At 42.6% G+C, this 18793-nt stretch overlaps 1 protein-coding gene across 7 annotated transcripts in view; it reads left to right on the top strand.

Moving 5' to 3' along the window:
* Aig1 (androgen induced 1) overlaps positions 1–18793 on the top strand; it is a 224156-nt gene that overhangs the window by 25138 nt on the left and 180225 nt on the right. For 4 of the 7 annotated variants that reach the window (XR_013045085.1, XM_076552725.1, XM_015995590.3 and 1 more), the window contains exon 2: positions 14070–14225. The exons of the other annotated variants lie outside the window; for them this stretch is intronic. Coding sequence is in view for 3 of the 4 variants with exons in the window: in XM_076552725.1 (XP_076408840.1) it covers positions 14070–14225 (156 nt within the window). In the remaining variant the exon portion in view is untranslated. The remainder of the gene's footprint in view (positions 1–14069; positions 14226–18793) is intronic. 7 annotated transcript variants of the gene reach the window in all.

Here is an 18793-nt window from a genome sequence, read left to right on the forward strand (position 1 = left end):
AGGCCATCTGGAGGTGGTCTCGATGTTCCTGTCTCTGCTTCTCAGAACTGGAATTCCAAGTGTGAGCTACCACACCAGACTCTTTGTGACAGTTCTGGGGCTGGGACTCAGGTCCCCATGCTTACAAAGCAGACACTTACCCAACCGAGCCTTCTCCCTAGCCCTACTTATGCTATCTTTGGGTCAGTTGGATTCTTTGTTGAAGCCCAGCTTGTCAGTCTAATTCATTGCTGTGGGGATTTTCTTTTCCTTTTATGTAGTATTTATCTTATTCAAGATCATGAGGGAATTTTCCTATGCCATCTTCCCCAGAAGTTTTGTCATCTTGGATTTATTTCTATCTATCCATGTGATGTAGGGTGTGAGGAAGGAGTCAAGGGTTATTGTTTTCTCCCATGACCATCTACTGTCCTCTGGCAGCTTTGCTGTGAGTCAGTGCCTAAACTCTGCTTCCCTGGTCTGCGTCTCAGTTCCTGCACTGATGCCACACTCTTTTTTTGACTGTGTCTGTGAATTCAGCCCAGGAGGTCTCATAGTCTTAGTCCTCCAACTTTGTTCCTAGAGATTATTTTCATTATTCTTGGCCTTTTTCATTTCCATTTAATTTTAGAATAAGCTTGCCAAATTTTAAATAAAGAGTGTAAGCTATTAATTGGCATAACAAAAAAACCCTTAACCCACAATATAGGGATAATAGACCTCTTCTAATATTGTTCTTTCCAGAAACATAGCCCAGTCCTCCATTTCTGTGTTTTTCTTTGTGGAGTTCTTGTTTCTTCCAGCAGCCTCACTCCTCCTTAGGTGCCTCCTTTTTCCTAGCCATCAAAATCTTGCTGTAGACGCACACACTTAGCAGCATGTTAACAGAGAAACTATTTTGAAACTGAAGAGAGGAAGTGTCCTTCACCTTGAGGAGGAGGTGTGGATTTTTTTTTTCTGTTGTTGGTTTGAGGTAGGTGTGATGCAGAATGTCCTGTCCAGATGGAATCTTGGATAGCCTTAAAAGCAGCAGATGTGTGTGGGCAGAATGATAGAGTATATGGAGAAGCATCCTGAATGTCTTGAGTTATGGTATGCATAGTTGAATGAAGAAACCAGTGCGTGTTTTAAGTATCTGATACACTTTCATTGATGCTAAAGAAATGACCACTCTAAAACAAATGGATTGTAGTCTCTACATCTCTTCCTAAATCATTGTTTTACTAATGTCAGTAGAGCTTAAACATTTTAAAGATAATGGTTCAACATTGTCAGGGTTGACTGAGTAAGGGATGCGTTTTATTTTTTAATTACAGTAAAGTGTCCTTTCCATAAAATAAAGAAAATCTCTCTAATATGTAATGAATCAGACTCAAATGATTTAAAACATGTTATTTAAGGGATAAAGTATTCCGGAGTTGCCCCAGGTTGCTACCTTTCCTTTTTCTTTCATTTCCCATCATGCTTTGGGAGTGAATAGTCTTTCCTCATTCCTCACTGACTTCGGACTCTCAGTTCCAATTCTCTTTCCACATTGGCTCCTAGCTCAAAGGCCCATTAAACCTGCTCACATGGCCGAGGCTCAGATTCCCCCTGCTTGCTGGATCCAGTGAACAAATGCTCATTCTTTTTTCATTTGAGCTTGTTGAAATGCCCCTGTGAGGATCTCCTTGCTCACCTTCCTTGGCATATTTCCTCTCCTGGTCTTTCTGCTGTTTTTTAGTGTCTTATTCATGCTCTTTATGCTGTTGTCCAAGTCACATTTTCTGTTTCGCATGGCTTTCTTGATGGTCAGCATTCTGTGGATTATGGAGTCTGGTCTTGAACTGTCTAACTGCAGTTAGGGACCATGTCAGGCTCTGTGGATGCTAAGATGGATGGCTTTGTCTCAGCCCATGAGACTCTCACAGTGTGAAAAACAAAACAGAAGCTCTAGCAGGTAATTATTGTGCAGTTTGATGAGTTCTGTATGACAGGTGTTTTAAAGACCTGGTAGGAGGAGCGCCTTCTGGGTCAAATGAGTTCTACTGAAGTGTGTGCCGGCATCCCCAGTGAAATGATGCATGGTGAATAATCCTTAGAGTGAAGATCGTCTCCAGGAATAGCCCTGGCAACTGTTTAGTCAGTTTCGCCAGCTCATCTCCAGAGAACATTCATTGGCTCCTCAGATGCAGAGAACTGCATGGGAATTAAGTTTTAACAAACAGCAGCTCTGCCTACAGATAAATGCCATGTGGTTAGTGGAAGAGAGTAGCTCAAAAGTGCATTTTCAGGGTACTTAGTTGAGATTTGAAAGAGTAAACATTTTGTCCTGTGTGCTCGCTCGCTCTCTGACAAACTGCCGTGTTTAGTGTCAAAATACTCTGACTTTTTCTGCAAGTGTAATTGGAAAGGATAGTTTATCTTGTATGTTTTCAATCTGGTTCCCTCTCAAATATGACATAGCCCATAAAAAAATTCTGTGATGTGGGACCCTTACAACTGTTTCCCTTTATCTCCAGCCCAGATGGGCACCCTATTTGGTTGAGAGCTGTTCTAGGCTATTATACATATTCTACACAGTTAGGGGATAGTGGACAGAACCTTCTGTAGATCAGAATTACTGAGAGAGACATGGTTCACCTAGACTAAGGAATTCCAGTCTTTTTGCCTGGCTCTCTATGGTAGTAGACCATGAATGAACTTGAGTATCTTGCAGAGTCCCAAAAATTCATGTCAAATTGACCACATATGCATATAAGGAAAAAGGCTGTCATTTTTTTTTTACCCATTTCAGTTTTTGAAGCAGAAATTATTTTGAATGTTGTTCATTGTATTTGTTGGTTTGGCTACTGTTGTTTCGAGGGTGAAGAGAGTCGACTCTTTGCTCCATTCTGACTTGTCATGCGGGATGTGTTGAAATGATTCAAGTCATTTCAGTATGTGTTGAAATGACTCAAATGAGGAGTCAAGTCAGCATTAAGTGGGAGCCTGGGTCCCAGGGGTTTCTGAGTGAGAGAGCTCGTATCTTCATGGGACATTCACACAGTGAATGTTGCATGGCTCTTTCCCAGAAGACAGAGTGGAAGTTTGGAAGGGAAGATTACTTTCTTAAAACCAGTGAGGTATCTAGTCAGGTACACTGGACATCAAAACATAAAGATGAACAACACAGTACTATCCTCCTCAGGAGGCTCAGAGTCTCCTGGGACAGACAGACATAAAACAAAAAACCAACAAACCAAAAGGCCATCTGCTGACATACATTCTTCAACTCAGGGGTGGAAAATATGGAGTATAAATCCTCCATACCTGGTAACTTTAGTCATGTTTTATCAATGAGATAATGGAGCTGGGTTTAAAAAGGTAAATACTCTATGGACAAAAAAAAAAAAAAAAAATCCAAAAAAACCCATGCCAAGCTGAGGTAGAGTTTAGTAGAGTAGACCAATTATTCTAGCAACTACTCTTTCCTCCAGCATTCTTTAACATGTAGCATAAATCTCGGTGTCAGTTCTGCAAAGTTTTTAATTTATTTTCTGACTTCTTTTCTTTAACAAACATCGTTTGTTTTTCTAGTGAAGAAATTATTGCTAGCTGTCCAAGTTGATGCAACTTACAAGTCAACAACACATTTTGTTTTCTGAGATCTTAGAACTCTTACCATTATTTCCTACTGAATTTAAAATTTAAAATTGTGTTTTATTTCTTGATGCGTGGGTCTTGAATTATTCCCTCTTAGAAATTTCCAGATAAATGCTGCTCTTAGAGGAGGAACTGTCTTGTGTGTTACTGCCTGGCGGAACTTCTCCAGAGGATTTTGGATTCATTTCTTTCTTTCATCTGTAGCAATAGCAATGTGGCCTACCGGATTCTTCTTAGGATATATTCAGCATTTTATTATTGCTATTCATGTACAGGTTTGACTATTGAGTGTTTCCTTTTGGTATTTAAACATATACATTGTATGTTCATGAAAACAAGCATGACAAAAACAGAAGATATTACTTTCATCAAAGCAATCAGTTAATAGTCACTCTTTTATAAACATCTGACAGTTTTATACTAAGTTAATAGAATTTTAAAATCTATGGTCTTCTTTAAATTTTCTTTCCCTAATACTGAGGATTGAACTGAAGGCTTTGCTTATGCTAGGCGAGTACTCTGTCACTGGATTATATCCTCAGCCTTTGGAAAGATTTTTATTTTGAGCTGGTCTCACTAAGTTACCAAGGCTGGCCTAGAACCCAATACCTCCTAGCCAAGACAGGCCTAATACTCTCCATACTTTTGCCTCAGTTTCTGTGTGGCTGAGTTGAAACTGTTTTTGTTTTTGTTTTTGGTTTTTTTTTCTTGTAATTTGATTCCAATGTTATCTATCTATCTATCTATCTATCTATCTATCTATCTATCTATCTACCTACCTACCTACCTACCTACCAAATACCTATCTACCTACCTACCTACCAAACACCTATCTACCTACCTACCAAACATCTATCTATCTATCTATCTATCTATCTATCTATCTATCTATCTATCTATCTATCTATCTATCTATCTATCCATCCATCCATCTACTTATTTATTTTGCCGGCCACACCTGGGTCTTTTTAGTGACAGTAGCCTGATTTTTATTGTGGGACCACAGGCTCCCATCTAGATGTTCATACCCACCACTCCACTCTCCTTCTGCTTCTCACCTTTTTCATGTTTTCCTATGACCCTTCGAAGCTACCCGATCTATCTCAAATTACTCATTTGAAACGCTTCTACCCCAGTGACTTACTGGGCATGCCTTGCCAACCATTACATCCAGCAGTCTCCATCGATGGCCCTAAAATGAGGGCACTGAACATTACTGGGAAAAAAAGAAAACTCAATGTGTAGCTCAGTAGAGACTTTTCTCTCTGTCTCCTTCTTTGTAGGGTCCTCGGCATGTCCTGACTACTGGGCTGTCAGCCCAACTCAGGTGCCTTCCCGCTCTACTCTGCTGTCTTTACCACTGTTATTAATTCCATAATGAGGTCATGTGTACTAGCACTGTGTTCCAGATGTTGCACTAAGCCCCCAAAGATACAGTATGGAACTGAAACAGAATCTTATCCTCAAATAACCTGCAAGAGTCAGACACATACAACATAGTAACCCTAATGATGATTTCGTTACACTTGAATCCAGTGGTAAACATTTCAAGGTAGCCTGAGACTGCATCCTGGTATAGGGAGGGGAAGATGCTAACTGACTTATGGATTGAATGTGATGCCTTTGCTCTTTACAGAGCTTGTTGGATCTGTATTCCTGAACTGATATTCAGTTGTACTCCTCAAAATAATTTAAAAATGATAACTTTGTTAAGTTAGTAGATGTGTTTACATTTTTACCTAAATTGGTGAGTGGATGTATTTATTAGTTTCCTATATAAATAAGAGACTTATTATTTTTCCTGTGAAAAACAGGTCATGGTAAAGGACAGTAGCATGCCTATAATTCTCATGTCCCATGTCATTTTCTACTTTGTGTTGCGTGAGATATGCAGAAGATTGTTCATGGGGATGTGTACCCCAAACTAAAGTGCGATTGCTTTCCTAAGGGATAGCACAAAAATAAATACCCATTTGCATTCCACATGCAAACCAGAACCCTTGGTGCTTTCTTTTTCTGTCATTGTGGAATTATAAAGTGTCTTAGGGACTTTCAATATATTTAAGATCCATACTGCCACTTAACTTAGATGGTAATGGAATTTTTGTAATATCAGTCTCCTCACACCACACTTTCCTGAACTAAAAGAACCCTGGGACCACATCACTACTCTTAACCTAAAGGCAAATGCTGTGTAGTTATAAATAAGCCAAGAAAAAGAAAACTTGAAGGGATGGTTCAACTGTGTGTGTGCTTTTAGTGTATGCACTAGCAAACTCTAAAGTATTCCAAAGATTGAAAGTCAGTAGAGTGGGACAGTCACCAATTTGAGCTAATAGCAGCAGATACTGTCTGAGAAGGGGTGAAAACTCATAAAACTTAACTGAAACTTTTGCCTAGAATAGGTCCTGTTTCCCACAATTATAGGTCAGCATTTAGAGGCAGGATGGCCTTCATCAAATTATTCTAGCCATCAGTTCTCTCCCAGCAATTCATCTATACCTGTATAAACAAAAATCATTATGTAGACTCAGTGTTGAAAAGACCCATATCAATAGATTTAGAATATTTAAGAGAGAAATTTCTAAGGTTAGGAGTTCTTATTTTTATTTATTTTTTAAGACTTTTTTCCTTTTTGTGTTTTTGAAATGGGGTTTCTTTGTGTAGCCCTGGCTGTCCTGGAACTCGTTCTGGAACTTACTCTGTAGACCAGGCTGGCCTTGAACTCAGAGATCTGCCTGCCTCTGCTTTCCCAGTGCTGGGATTAAAAGTGTGTGCCACTGTGCCCAGCTTAGGGACTTGTTATTTAATTGGCTTCATTAATACAATTTCACTGCACTTTCTTTTACCATATACAGATCCCTCATGGGTTCTAGGTAATTATCTGATTTTATGTCATCTATCAGTTAAGATCACATCTGATTCTGACTCAGGTCAAGAGCCTCTCTGATTTAGACAGCCCTTTAATGATGTCATTTGGCACTGAAGCCACCTGTGAGATACATTGTCATGGCGAGTAAAAACTTGGAGGAAGTGCATTTTACGGTATTAGAAGATTTAATTCACATTTACAAACACCCCACACACACAATGCATCATCCCTTTCCCTCATAATTTCCCACCATTATTGTGCTTAAACCTAAATATCATCTATTTAGCTAATACGGATACTGCTAAGTTGGAGTTTATGCCTGTCTGGGCGTATTCTCAGCAAAATGTGCAGTCATTTAACAGCCCGCATTTCTGTATTCATAGTTTATTTAGTGTTTGCACCTAGTGGTCAATCAATAAATACTTGTTTAAGCAATCAATAGTGGTTTTAATTCAGTGCTCAAAAAGGATCCATGCTAACATTAACAGTTTATATGAAATCTATAAGCTTCTACATTTCTTGAGCCGTTCACAATATCAGAGCAGGACCCTCCCACTAGCCCGGCAGACGTATCAGAACACTGGCAGGTTGCGGCTTTCTGTCATTATTTGCTGCAGAGAAGGGAGTCATTGGGAGGTTTCCTGCTGCCCTCTTACTGAGTTTTGATGAAACGTGGCATGATGTGCCCTTGCCTTTGTGAAGCATATCCGCTTACCTTCTTTAGATGACTGTTCACCTGGTACTTAAACATTGTCACATATTTCCCACCATGCCTTCCCTTCCCAAGCTGCTTACTCTATGACATTATTTCTGACTGAAAGGCCTATCGTTCTTTCATTATATCTAAATGGACCGCTTGCCAGTGGTGACTTATGGCTTGTTTCATCGATTTACAGTAATGAGATAGAGTGGTATGAGGTAAATGTCTGTGTCCATGGACAGGATTCTAAATCACAGCCTGCAAACCTCGAGCTTGATGGGACAGTTAGTCCATCTCAGAAATGCTGTGGTGGGAGCTTCTGGAAAATGGCTGGGCTTCAAGTACATCACTTCAATGGCAGTTTTAGAAAACAAGAGGCCCAGCCATTAGTGTGATGGGCTCATGTTGGCTCGGTCAAGCCAACCTCCCAGGGTCAGAGAGGATCATTCACCAGCTGGTGTGACTGATGGGCATAGTCTCACTGGAAGCAGGGAGGCAGAGAGCACATGGACTTTTGAACGCATTGATTTCTTTGCAGAGTAGCATTTACACATGTCACTGGTCACGGGCTCCAAGTAACTGATGACCCACTCCTGTGACTGTCCAATGGCTACAAGATGCTCAGCTATCTCCAGTGAGGAAGACCGAAAACAAATGCAGAAGAAGGCCCTGCAGAATTGTCTGGTCTGACTCTACTCATGACGCGGCTTCACCTTTGACCTTCTCTCTTGATCCTGTGACAGGAGAAGACCTCATGGATTACTGAAGAGTCAGAGAGATGTGGAACGAGGGCTTTCCCCAGAGAGCATGTGTTACAGCCCCTCTGGGTGATGGCTCTTGTGTTGGTCCCGCATGGTGCTTAACTCCTTCAGTAAATCCACCCCCCCCCAGATACTATATAGGCTGATTTCCAGTAAGACCTTCATTACAAGTTTTATGAACTGAAAACAAAATAACCGTTCCTGTACTACAAGCCCTTATATGGCTAGAGGTAAAATACAGAAAGGTCCCGAGTCTACACCACGTTTCTAAACTTTTTATTTACTTTTTCTGTGAAGGAGAAATCTCTGTGATTTGTGATGAAATTTCTGATACATAAAGCATTGTGTGTGTGTGTGTGTGTGTCTATGTGTGTGTGTGTGTGTGTGTGTGTGTGTGTGTGTGTGTGTGTGACATATATATTTAGACTACAGAAACAAACTACATGTAGCCTACCTACCTACTCTTCTGTTCTCTGGGTTATGGATAGATTCATCCAAGGCCAGGTGATGCCCTTGTATTCTCTAACTGGACGAGTCCAGGTAGGTTTTTTTCATTACTTCCCCACCATTTCCTCCTTAATTAATGCTCTTGTCCTCACACGGAGACTCCTCCAGGCCTTTCTTTATGACACAATAATCTGGTTGCCTCCTTCCCATCTGTTCTCTCCCCAGTTCTTCATCCTGTGACCTGTGTTGCTCCGGTTCCTGTTGCTCCCCCTCTAAGTCTCCTCCTTTCCATGTTCTTTCTGTCTACTATGGACAAAGCTAATGTGAGAAGAGCAGGGTCTTCAAGACCAACACGGCATCCTCTGCCCCGGTCCTTCAGCAGGGCATCACTACTCTGTGGTACTAGAGATGGCAACCCAGGAAACCTACTAGTCAAGACAGCTGTATTCTGCTCTTTTAAAGTTCTGTAAATAGTGATTGCACTTCTTACTTCATGTGCTACTGTTTCTACTTTGGTGCAGTTTTGTGTATCTTGCTTGAGTTTAGTTCAGTATAAATGTTCAAATTAGGAACCAGGTAATAACAATATATAAACTGTAGTTTGAAGCAATTTCATTTTGTTTAAGATACCGAAGATGGCATATTGGAGTAAAATAAAATGTATTCTGGACAATAAAAAAAGAAGATCATATCTGTTCAGGAATACATGCAAGGAGTCTGGCAAATTTCCCCCATCATACAGACTGTCACAAGTATTTAATGCATTCTGGAGACAAAGAAAATGATACTAAATTTTTATTTAAAATTGATTGTGTGAAAATATGAAAGAAATGTAGGTATGTTTTTATGCTCAAGAAAACAAACCCTCATTCACAAGTGGATCAGTAAATAAGCTATGGTTTCGGTATAGGAAGGGGAGGTGGAGAAATGATACAGAAGGAATGGAACTGTAGAGATCATTCTAGAAGAGCAAACACTGAATGGCTCCAGAATATCCTGAGATGGCTTTGCTTTTCTGATCAATCTCTATATTTCTTGGAGTGATAGAGTGCATTGGGCCACTCCATTTCCATGGGGGTGAGAAATAATAAGAGCAACCAGCCTGATAAGAACTCACGGGCAGATGGTGTACATCCATGTCATGCTGAGCTGAGGGTTGGAAATGCCAGCTCTGCGGAATGGTTGGAGCCAAATGATTCTTCAAGGTAACCCTGCTTAGCACTTACTTCTGCGTCTCCATGTAACCTTACATTGTAAGCAGTGTATGAGTTTTAAGTGGACAGAGTGGTACTCTGGGCGTGGGAAGAACACAGATAAGATGTCTCCAGTGGGATCTGGTAACTGTCTGTGGGACTCAAACTCTAGTAAATGTGATAGAGATCTAAAGTAGCGGCTCAGTATTGGCAAACTGTTTCTTTAAGCCATTAACCAGAAGTCAATCCATTCGTCAAGGAACGGTCGAGTTTTTCATAAGTTTTACCAAGTATTATTTGATAATGAGAGCTAAAGACAGACTTTTCCTCTTCTTTAGCAGTGCTGGGTGCTGATCCCAGGACCTTGTACAAGCCGGGCAAGTGTGTTACCATCGATGTACATCCCCAGCCTGTGTGTTAAAGAAACAGTAACAACCCCGCCCCCAGTTCCTCCTCCTCGTCCTCCTTAAGCTTAGATATCAGGAAACCTCCCTCTCTTCACTCTGACTTCTCACTTGGGGAGGTGCTCATAGCAGTTCTGGGGAGGCTGAATTGGGAGGTCACTGTATACAAGGTGGAGAGAAGCAACCGAGAAGACTACAGAGAGGCGGAGGGAAGCCACCAAGTACTTGTGAGGGGACAGATGACTCATGGCTTCACGTGAGGGTACACTATCTGGAAATTGTAGTTTAGAATATGTGTTAGTTTCTCTTTTCATCCTTGAGAAAAAAAATATCTGATCGAGGCAGCTTAAAAAAAGAAGGGTTGACTTAGACAAGGGGAGAGAGGTGAGGGGTGGGGAACGCTGGTGCCAGCTCACTCTCCAATTTGTTCAATCCAGGTCCCCAGCCGATGGTATGGTGACACCCACATGAAGGATGGGTCTCTAACCTCAATGAACCTAATCTAGAAACTTATTCACAGGCATGCACAGAGACTTGTCTCCTAGGTTTTCTAGCTCTGTCACGTTGTGACGCCAGCTACCACATACTATATATTGCATGTCTATTGTGATACCAGCTACCACACACTATTTATTGTACATCTTTTGGGATACCAGCTACCACGCACTTGTTATTGTACGTCCGTTGGGATACCAGCTACCACACACTATTTATTGTACGTCCGTTGGAATACCAGCTACCACACACTATTTATTGTACGTCTGTTGTGATACCAGCTACCACACACTATTTATTGTACGTCCGTTGTGATACCAGCTACCACACACTATTGTACGTCCGTTGGGATACCAGCTACCATGCACTACTTATTGTACATCTGTTTGTAGAAATTCTTTCGGTTTTTCTCCTCTCCTAGAATGAGTTTCTGCTTTTCCCCTTTCTTGTACATTTCCACTTCTCTCCCTTTCCTTTTATAATTTCGTAACACCATGCTTTCCCCAAGTCAAGAAGACATCTGTTTACATAAAAATCCTTTTGCCTGGCCTCATGTTCTTCAGCAGTATCGATTTTGTGAGAGTGAGAACCACTGCTTTAGGGCACACCTTTCCTAGTCCAGTCACCAGGGCAAGAGTGCAAAGGAATCTCTACACTATTAGGTGTTCCTCACAGTGTTTGTCCAAGCCTTGTTCCCACTCTAAGCTTTCTGGTTGAGTCACACTTCTTCATATCACTATTTTGATGAGGAATGCTATCTCATTGTGGCTGTATTGAATTCTCTTAGGTACTGGTCACATAGGATGCTAGATGCTGACTAACAGTCATGGAGCATATCATTCCCTGGTGTGGTCACTGATGGCTCACACATGAGGGTTGCCAGAGAGGTTCAAACATCTTAAACCTGACGCTATGACTTGAGGAATTTCCTTAGTATGGGATTGTTCTCTGAGTCATTTATCTCTGATTATTAGAACCTGATGCCATTTGTTACCCATTTCTGTGTTATTCTCACTTGGGACAGTCTCAGTCTCTCCCACCCTGGCTATTTATAAAATGACAATAGAGTCTAAGCCATGGAAGCTAAAACCAATTTAAATTACGAGGAGAACTGGAGCATGACTATGGCTTTGGCCGACTAGTAATAGCAGGGTTCGGAGGAGGTCCCCGAAACCTATGCTACTGACACTGTGTGTGCCACAGGGTGAGCTCACAGCTGGAACCAGATGTTACTTTGTGTCCAAGTGAGGAACCATGCACAGAGCTTCCACAGACTCTTCCCACTGCCGATGTGGAAATGCCCTTTTCTTTTTAAAGTATTTGTTGTGTTCTATAAAGCAAGGAGAATTGTACCCTTTAAAAATAAGTCAACAGTTAATTATTTCTGCTTGAAGAAGTTGGGAAATTCCTGAATCTGTCTTTTCTTTGGTGTTAAGAAAGTAAGATCTGACCCCAGGGAATGTATTTTCTGCCCTTTCTGTAATTTCGTTTAGCTGTGCCCTGGGATGCTGCCAGCACTCAGCCTCCACAACTTTGGCCCTACTTCAGGAGGTTGACAAATTATTGGTTTGTACTATTTCAGGGTTCTCACCATGCCTTGGTCCAGGGAAAGTATGACTGTTGTGAATAATTTCAATTGTAATTGATTTGTAATCCTGGTAACTGTATAGAGACAATGGTCGCAGCATCTCTACTCTGGAAAGATTGGATTTCATTACTACTAGAAACCCAAGAGCCATCCGGTCTTCATAATGGAAAGTTGCGCCACACAAGAGTGAATTTTCATGCTCAATTGATTCCTTGATGACCAGATTTCTATCACTGCTGTGGCAGAAACTGCCTAAATCTAAGGGATTCACACACACAGATGGTCTCTCCACATTGAGCTCTCTGTTTAGACTGTGTCCTCTTGCATTCTCTTCTTAGGCATTTGCTAGACCTCACTAGTGAGTAGAAACAGACTCCAGGAGTGAACTTTAAAATAATGAATATGCCATTTTGATAATTAATATTCTTTCTGTTGGGTCTACGTGTGTGTGTGTGTGTGTGTGTGTGTGTGTGTGTGTGTGTGTGTGTGTGTGTGTACATCTTCACTGTCCCAAGAAGAATGAAAATGGAAGTAGTGGGGTTCATTTTGCTTTTTGTTTTTTGTTTTTTTCATTTTGTATCATTTAAATTCCCTATTTTGAGCCGGGCGGTGGTGGCGCACGCCTTTAATCCCAGCACTCGGGAGGCAGAGCCAGGTGGATCTCTGTGAGTTCCAAGCCAGCCTGGGCTACCAAGTGATTTCCAGGAAAGGCGCAAAGCTACACAGAGAAACCCTGTCTCGAAAAACCAAAAAAAAATAAAAATAAAAATAAAAATAAAAATAAAAATTCCCTGTTTTGGCAGATTCATGACAGGTCTTTTAAGGGAGCATAATTTAAAAAACTATTCCTGAGAATCGAATTCATATGTTTTGATTATATCTACCCAAATGCCACCTTCAGCTCCTCCCCAGCCCTCTCCCAACTTCTTATAACTCACTGTCTTAGTTACTTTTGTCTTGCCATGACAAAATACCATGAAGAAGGCAACTTACAGAAGGCAGCATTCAAGTGAGGGCTTGCTTACAGCTTGAGTGGGTTAGTTCACGCCCATCATGGCGGGGAGGATGGCGGCAGGCAGGTGGGCATGGCGCTGGAGTAGTACCTGAGAGCTTCCGTCTGATCCACAAGCACAAATCAGAGAGAGAGAAAGAGAGAGAGACAGACAGACAGAGATAGACAGAGAGAGAGAGAGAGAGAGACAGACAGACAGAGAGACAGAGAGACAGAGAGAGACAGAGACAGAGACAGAGAGAGACGAGATTGATCAATCACTGGAAAGAATGAAAGCATGGTATGGGCTTTTGACACCTCAAAGCTCATCCCCACTGCCATACCTTCTCCAACATGGCCACACTTCCTAATCTTTCCCAAAAAGTCCCACCACCTTCGGACCAAGCATTCAAACCTATGTACCTGTGGGGCTCTTCTCAATGAAACCACCCTCTCCATCCCCTCACTGCTGCCTTTGTGTGCAGAGGTGTAAGGGTGTGAGGCCATCTGCTGGAGCATGGCTAAAACACCAGGGGTCACACCCCTGGAGAAAACTGATGCTTCTGCTTCCGCCCCAGCAGCCTTTGAGTGCCTCAGCTATGGGTGGGCCTTTGTCAGCCCCTCCCCCATTTAGGCTGGCATTTGGACTGGCTTGATGTTGTGAAGCTCTTTTGCAGAGGAGTAGAGCTGCCCTGAGCTCCTGAGTACAACAGCTCTGTCCTCATCTCTGGCTCTGACAGTCTTCCCACCCCATGTTCTGTGATGTTCCCTGAGCCTTGGAGAGAGGGGGCGGAGGTAGTATTTTTAAAGACAAATCCTCTCACTTATTAATTGTAAACAAACAAAAAAAAACCAGCAAAAGTCTCTGGTTTTCATTCTCAGGGTGAGCTTTGTATTGAGGCGTTGGACCTATTCTCTTCCTATGTCATAATGCAGACACACAGCTACCTGTGTGTTCCGGAACTTGGGTCTCCGTAGCTCTTGCTGACCAGGTCGGGTGGTTGTCTCCTCGCAGGTCATCCAGGCTGTCTTCTTCGGCATCTGTGTGCTGACTGACCTCTCCACTCTCCTGACCAGAGACAGCGGGAATCAGGAACAAGAGCGACAGCTTAGGAAGCTCATCTCTCTCCGGGACTGGACGCTGGCTGTGCTGGCCTTTCCTGTCGGGGTTGTGAGTATGATGCAGGATGTACTTAGCACAGAACACATGTGGGTCCCACTTCAGACTTGTTTAAAAAAGAAAAATGAGGACTGCTGGGTGGTGGCAGCGGCAGGACATACCTTTAATCCCAGCATTTGGGAGGCAGAGACAGGCATATCTCTGTGAGTTGAGACTAGCCTGGTCTACAGAGTGAGTTCCAGGATAGCCAAGGCTACACAGAGGGACTCTGTCTCAAAAAAAAAAAAAAGAAGAAGAAAGAAAGAAAAAGAAAGAAAGGAAGGAAGGAAGAAGGAAGGAAGAAGGAAGGAAGGAAGGAAGGAAGGAAGGAAGGAAGGAAGGAAGGAAGGAAGGAAGGAAGGAAGGAAGGAAGAAAAAGAAAATGAGAGCCTTTCATAGAAAAGTTCCTCCTTTCATCTGTACTAGGGATAGAACCCAGGACCCCATGGGCTCTCCCGCACTGAGCTACACGTTGGCCCAAGGTTTCTGTGTTTGTTTTCTAATGCTGCCAGTGCTACAGAACTTTTATTCTCGCATGGTGCTGGAGACTGGATGTCCGAGGTCAAGGAATCCTGGAGTTGGTTTCTTTTGACCCCTGTCTCTTTGGCTTCAAGAAGGCTGCCTTCACCCAGTGTTCCATTTTCTTTCCTCTCTCAGTCTGGGCTTTGATCCCCTCTTCATATTAGGAGAACTATTATGTCAATCAAACTCTCCAGTGGCTGCATTTCACCTCACTGGAGATTCTGGGGGAATTAAGACTTCAGCATATGGGGCCTGAGATATACCAGGTGGTGAAATATTTGCCATGTACACATGAGGCTTGCATTCAATCCCCAGTACCTGTATAAAAAAACAAAAAACAAAAAACAAAACTGGGTGTGGTGGTTTGCACTTGTAACCTTAGTGCTGTGGAGTCAGAGGCATGGGGATCTCTGGGCCTTGTTGGCCAGCCAGAATATCCTACTTGGTATATCCTAGAACAGGGAGAGACCTTGTCTCAGAAAACAAGGAGTATGGCTTCTGAGGCACAGTATCTGCGAAGGTCCTCTGGCCTCCACATGCATGGGCACACACACACACACACACACACACACACATCTGATGCCTCATACAGACATGTGTGTGTGCAAACACACACACACACACACACACACACACACACACACACACACACACAGCACATGGTTCAGTCCCTAACATTTTCATGAATAGCCTACACTTAAAATAATAACTGTCAGGCCGGGCGGTGGTGGCGCACGCCTTTAATCCCAGCACTTGGGAGGCAGAGCCAGGCGGATCTCTGTGAGTTCGAGGCCAGCCTGGGCTACCAAGTGAGTTCCAGGAGAGGCGCAAAGCTACACAGAGAAACCCTGTCTCGAAAAACCAAAAATAATAATAATAATAATAATAATAATAATAATAATAATAATAATAACTGTCCATTGGGTCAACTGTTCTAGCACTTTGGACTTAACAGGAAATCAGCATGAGCTAACACTTCACTCACCCAACTGCGCCATTAGCTGGTATTGCTTAAATAATGCCGCTCGATGTTTGCGTCTGTCTGGCTCCATTGATTTTCTGTTTTCAGTTTCGTTCCCTCCATAGCTCAGCTTCCTTCACGAGGCTGTTAATTTTCCATTGTCTACACACAAACCGCGTTTCTTTACAGGCTCCGCGAGACACGATAGACTTATAACTTGTGTGTAGGCGGAAGAATGAGGGAATTTTTGTGTATCTGAGACTGTGAGAGCAAGTTAGAAGTACCTTACGCAACACAGTTTGAGACCTTCGGTTTGCTGACTGATTCTGGCTGGAACAAACAGAAGCTCCAAGGTCATGGCTAGCACACAGACTGAGTCCAAGTTCAGTACAAGAAGGCGTCAGAAAGTTCTTTAAAGCCTGCCTTTGGCTCTTTTGCATATGTGCCAAGTCAGTGTTGGCAGAGACCTCCATGTTCTTAGCACCAAGTTGCCATTTCCCGTGTGCTGAATTGTAATTTCGCGGATGACGTAGCCCTGCACTCTTGAGAATAACGCAAGGGCCAGAAGAACCTTAGAATCCAATCATAAACCTCCTCATTCCCTCATCCTTTTCTTTTGATATTCTAAGTGCATGAGTGTTCAGATGGAAGCTGCCCAGCAGACCGCTGAAATCCTCTTGTTTAAATGTTTTGCATTTATAATTTTCCTTCATACAATTCAAATACTTAGCCATTGTGCTAGCACAGACTTGTAATCAGAGTACTCTGGAGGCTGAGGCAGGAGGATTATTGATTGGGGCCATCCTGGGCTGCATTGTGAAATCTTAGAAGGTAAATTCATCTGACTTTCCATGAATTGCGTCAGAGAAAATTCCCATGGCATAAAAACGTCAAGACATGCCCTTTCTGCACAAAAGAATCATGCCTTGAAATCCAGGTGTCTGTGTGTGGAATTCTGTCTTGGTGTAGCAGGGAGAGGAACCACACTTCTCATCTTCACCATCGGCATTTAACCAACGTCACACATTGCACGTTCCCAGCAGGAGCGAGCCCCTTTCCAGGTTGGTAAGCTCCTGTCCGTAGGCCTTGTCTTTCCTCCTGTGCCTTGGTACCTGCTGTGCTTCCTGGTGAACCGGAAGTGGTCAGAGCTCTGCAGATGCACAGAACAAATCATTGAAGAGTCAGTGATGGATCAGAGATGTGCGATTAGCAGTTAGTTATGTGGCTCTCTTCTATCAGTATCGATAACAGATGTCACTATCTCCAGTTTTCCCAGTCTTCTTCCTGGGTCACTTCCCACTTCCATTCGTGTCCCTGAAATTTGAAAATTCCTCTCTATGCTTTTTTTCTCTCCCATTTCCCCATTCCTTGTCTTTCCCCGCGTTGATAAAAGTCTCTGTTGCTATTCTCTAAAACTGACATGATGTCCACACTTTCTCCTCTTTCTACACACTGTCATTGACTTTGTGTCTGCTCACCCTGGTCCCACCACACTCCTCACTCTAAGGCAGGGAAAAAAAATCATTTTGAGTTAAAAAAAAAAAAGCACCTGAGAGATGGATTATTCTAAGATTCCACTAATTTTATTACATAGTGGATTTGCAAATGATAGAAATTGAATGCTGTAAGCATTTTAACTCAAAACAAGTCTTCACCCAAACACTTAACTTGTCATTTACTCTCACCTTTTTTCCCCCTAAAGTTACTTCTCCAATTTTTTTTCTCGGGGTCCCTATGTATTTGCGGCAACCTCAGAGACTCCTCCGTTCCTTGATAACTTCTTCTATTTTGCTCATCTACTTCAAAGGGTCTAGAACCCCACTGTAGCTGTGTTCCTATCACTTAAGATGTCCCTCATGGTTTGCTTTTTTTTTTCCTTCTTGCAGCAATGAGCCCCTAGGCACAGACTTGTAGTCAGAGTACTCTGGAAGCTGAGGCAGGAAGATTATTGATTGGGGCCATCCTGGGCTGCATAGTGAAATCTTGTCTCAGAAGGTAAATTGATCTAACTTTCTATGAATCGCATCAGAGAAAATTCCCATGGCATAAAATGTAAAGAGGGCCAGTGGCAGTCAAGATAGCTTAGATTTAGCTCATCTGTCAACAAGTGAAGAATCCTGGGAAAAGGTAGTGTACTTTTTTCTTCGAGTTTGCGTTGAGGATGCTTAACAGAGTTAATTCTGTGCCTTCTTAACACAGTAGGGAGCATGTCAGTCTCATACTCTGAAGGTCCTGAGTTCGAGCCTCAGAAAGCATGCTTAACAGGCCAAGTGATTAGTGTTTGAAGCAAGAGCTTTTACTGTTTTGGTTAACACAGAACTTTACTGAGCAAAACATCCCAATGCTATCTCCATGGTAGGGAAGCACTGGCCTGACCAGAGCCTCCTGAGGTGGAAGGTGCAGAGGCTGGACTTTGAACTAGGGTCCCCAGAGGTGTCCTTGGCTCTGTCCCTCTGCTTCCAGGGTGACTACCAACCTTCCAGAGTTGTCCTTGCTGCTTCCTACTGGCTTCCTCTGTGTGCCACACTTTCTGTGTGTCAGTTGGTTATTGGGAAAGCGATATTTTCTTGCTTCATGTTTTAGAAAAAGAGTATAAAAACAGGGCAGTGAATTGTATGACGTCTGCTCAGACTGTTCTGAAGAAGTTTCAAGGCCAGAGCTTCTCTGGGTCCATGTTTTCTCTGTCTGTCTCTGTCTCTGTCTCCCTCTCCCCCGACTCTCTCATAATACAAACTAGAGGGAAAGACCCACATAGGCTATCTAGGATCTGTAGGTTTTACATTGGTGCTTCCTCCAGGAGCAAGGTTAATTGTGAGCTGACAGTAATTGCTTTATTGGAGCATGATGTAATGAAAAAGATTTGGAGATCTTTGGACCTTACACGGGCACCTTCATGGCACCTTTGACCCCAACGATACAGAAAAATAATGAAATGCCCCAATCAAAGATAAGTACGGTGGACTTTTGTCTGAGTGTGACTTGGAGAAGCCGGGCAGGGTGGCTTGTGTGGACAGAACAGTGTCATCAATCGCTGTGTCGATTCCCATAAAGAGCAAAGCTGGCCTTGGTTAGTGGCACTAATGGCCGGAAACCGCTG

This window comes from Peromyscus maniculatus, chromosome 16 (genome assembly GCF_049852395.1).
Source record: "Peromyscus maniculatus bairdii isolate BWxNUB_F1_BW_parent chromosome 16, HU_Pman_BW_mat_3.1, whole genome shotgun sequence".
Lineage (NCBI taxonomy): Eukaryota > Metazoa > Chordata > Mammalia > Rodentia > Cricetidae > Peromyscus > Peromyscus maniculatus.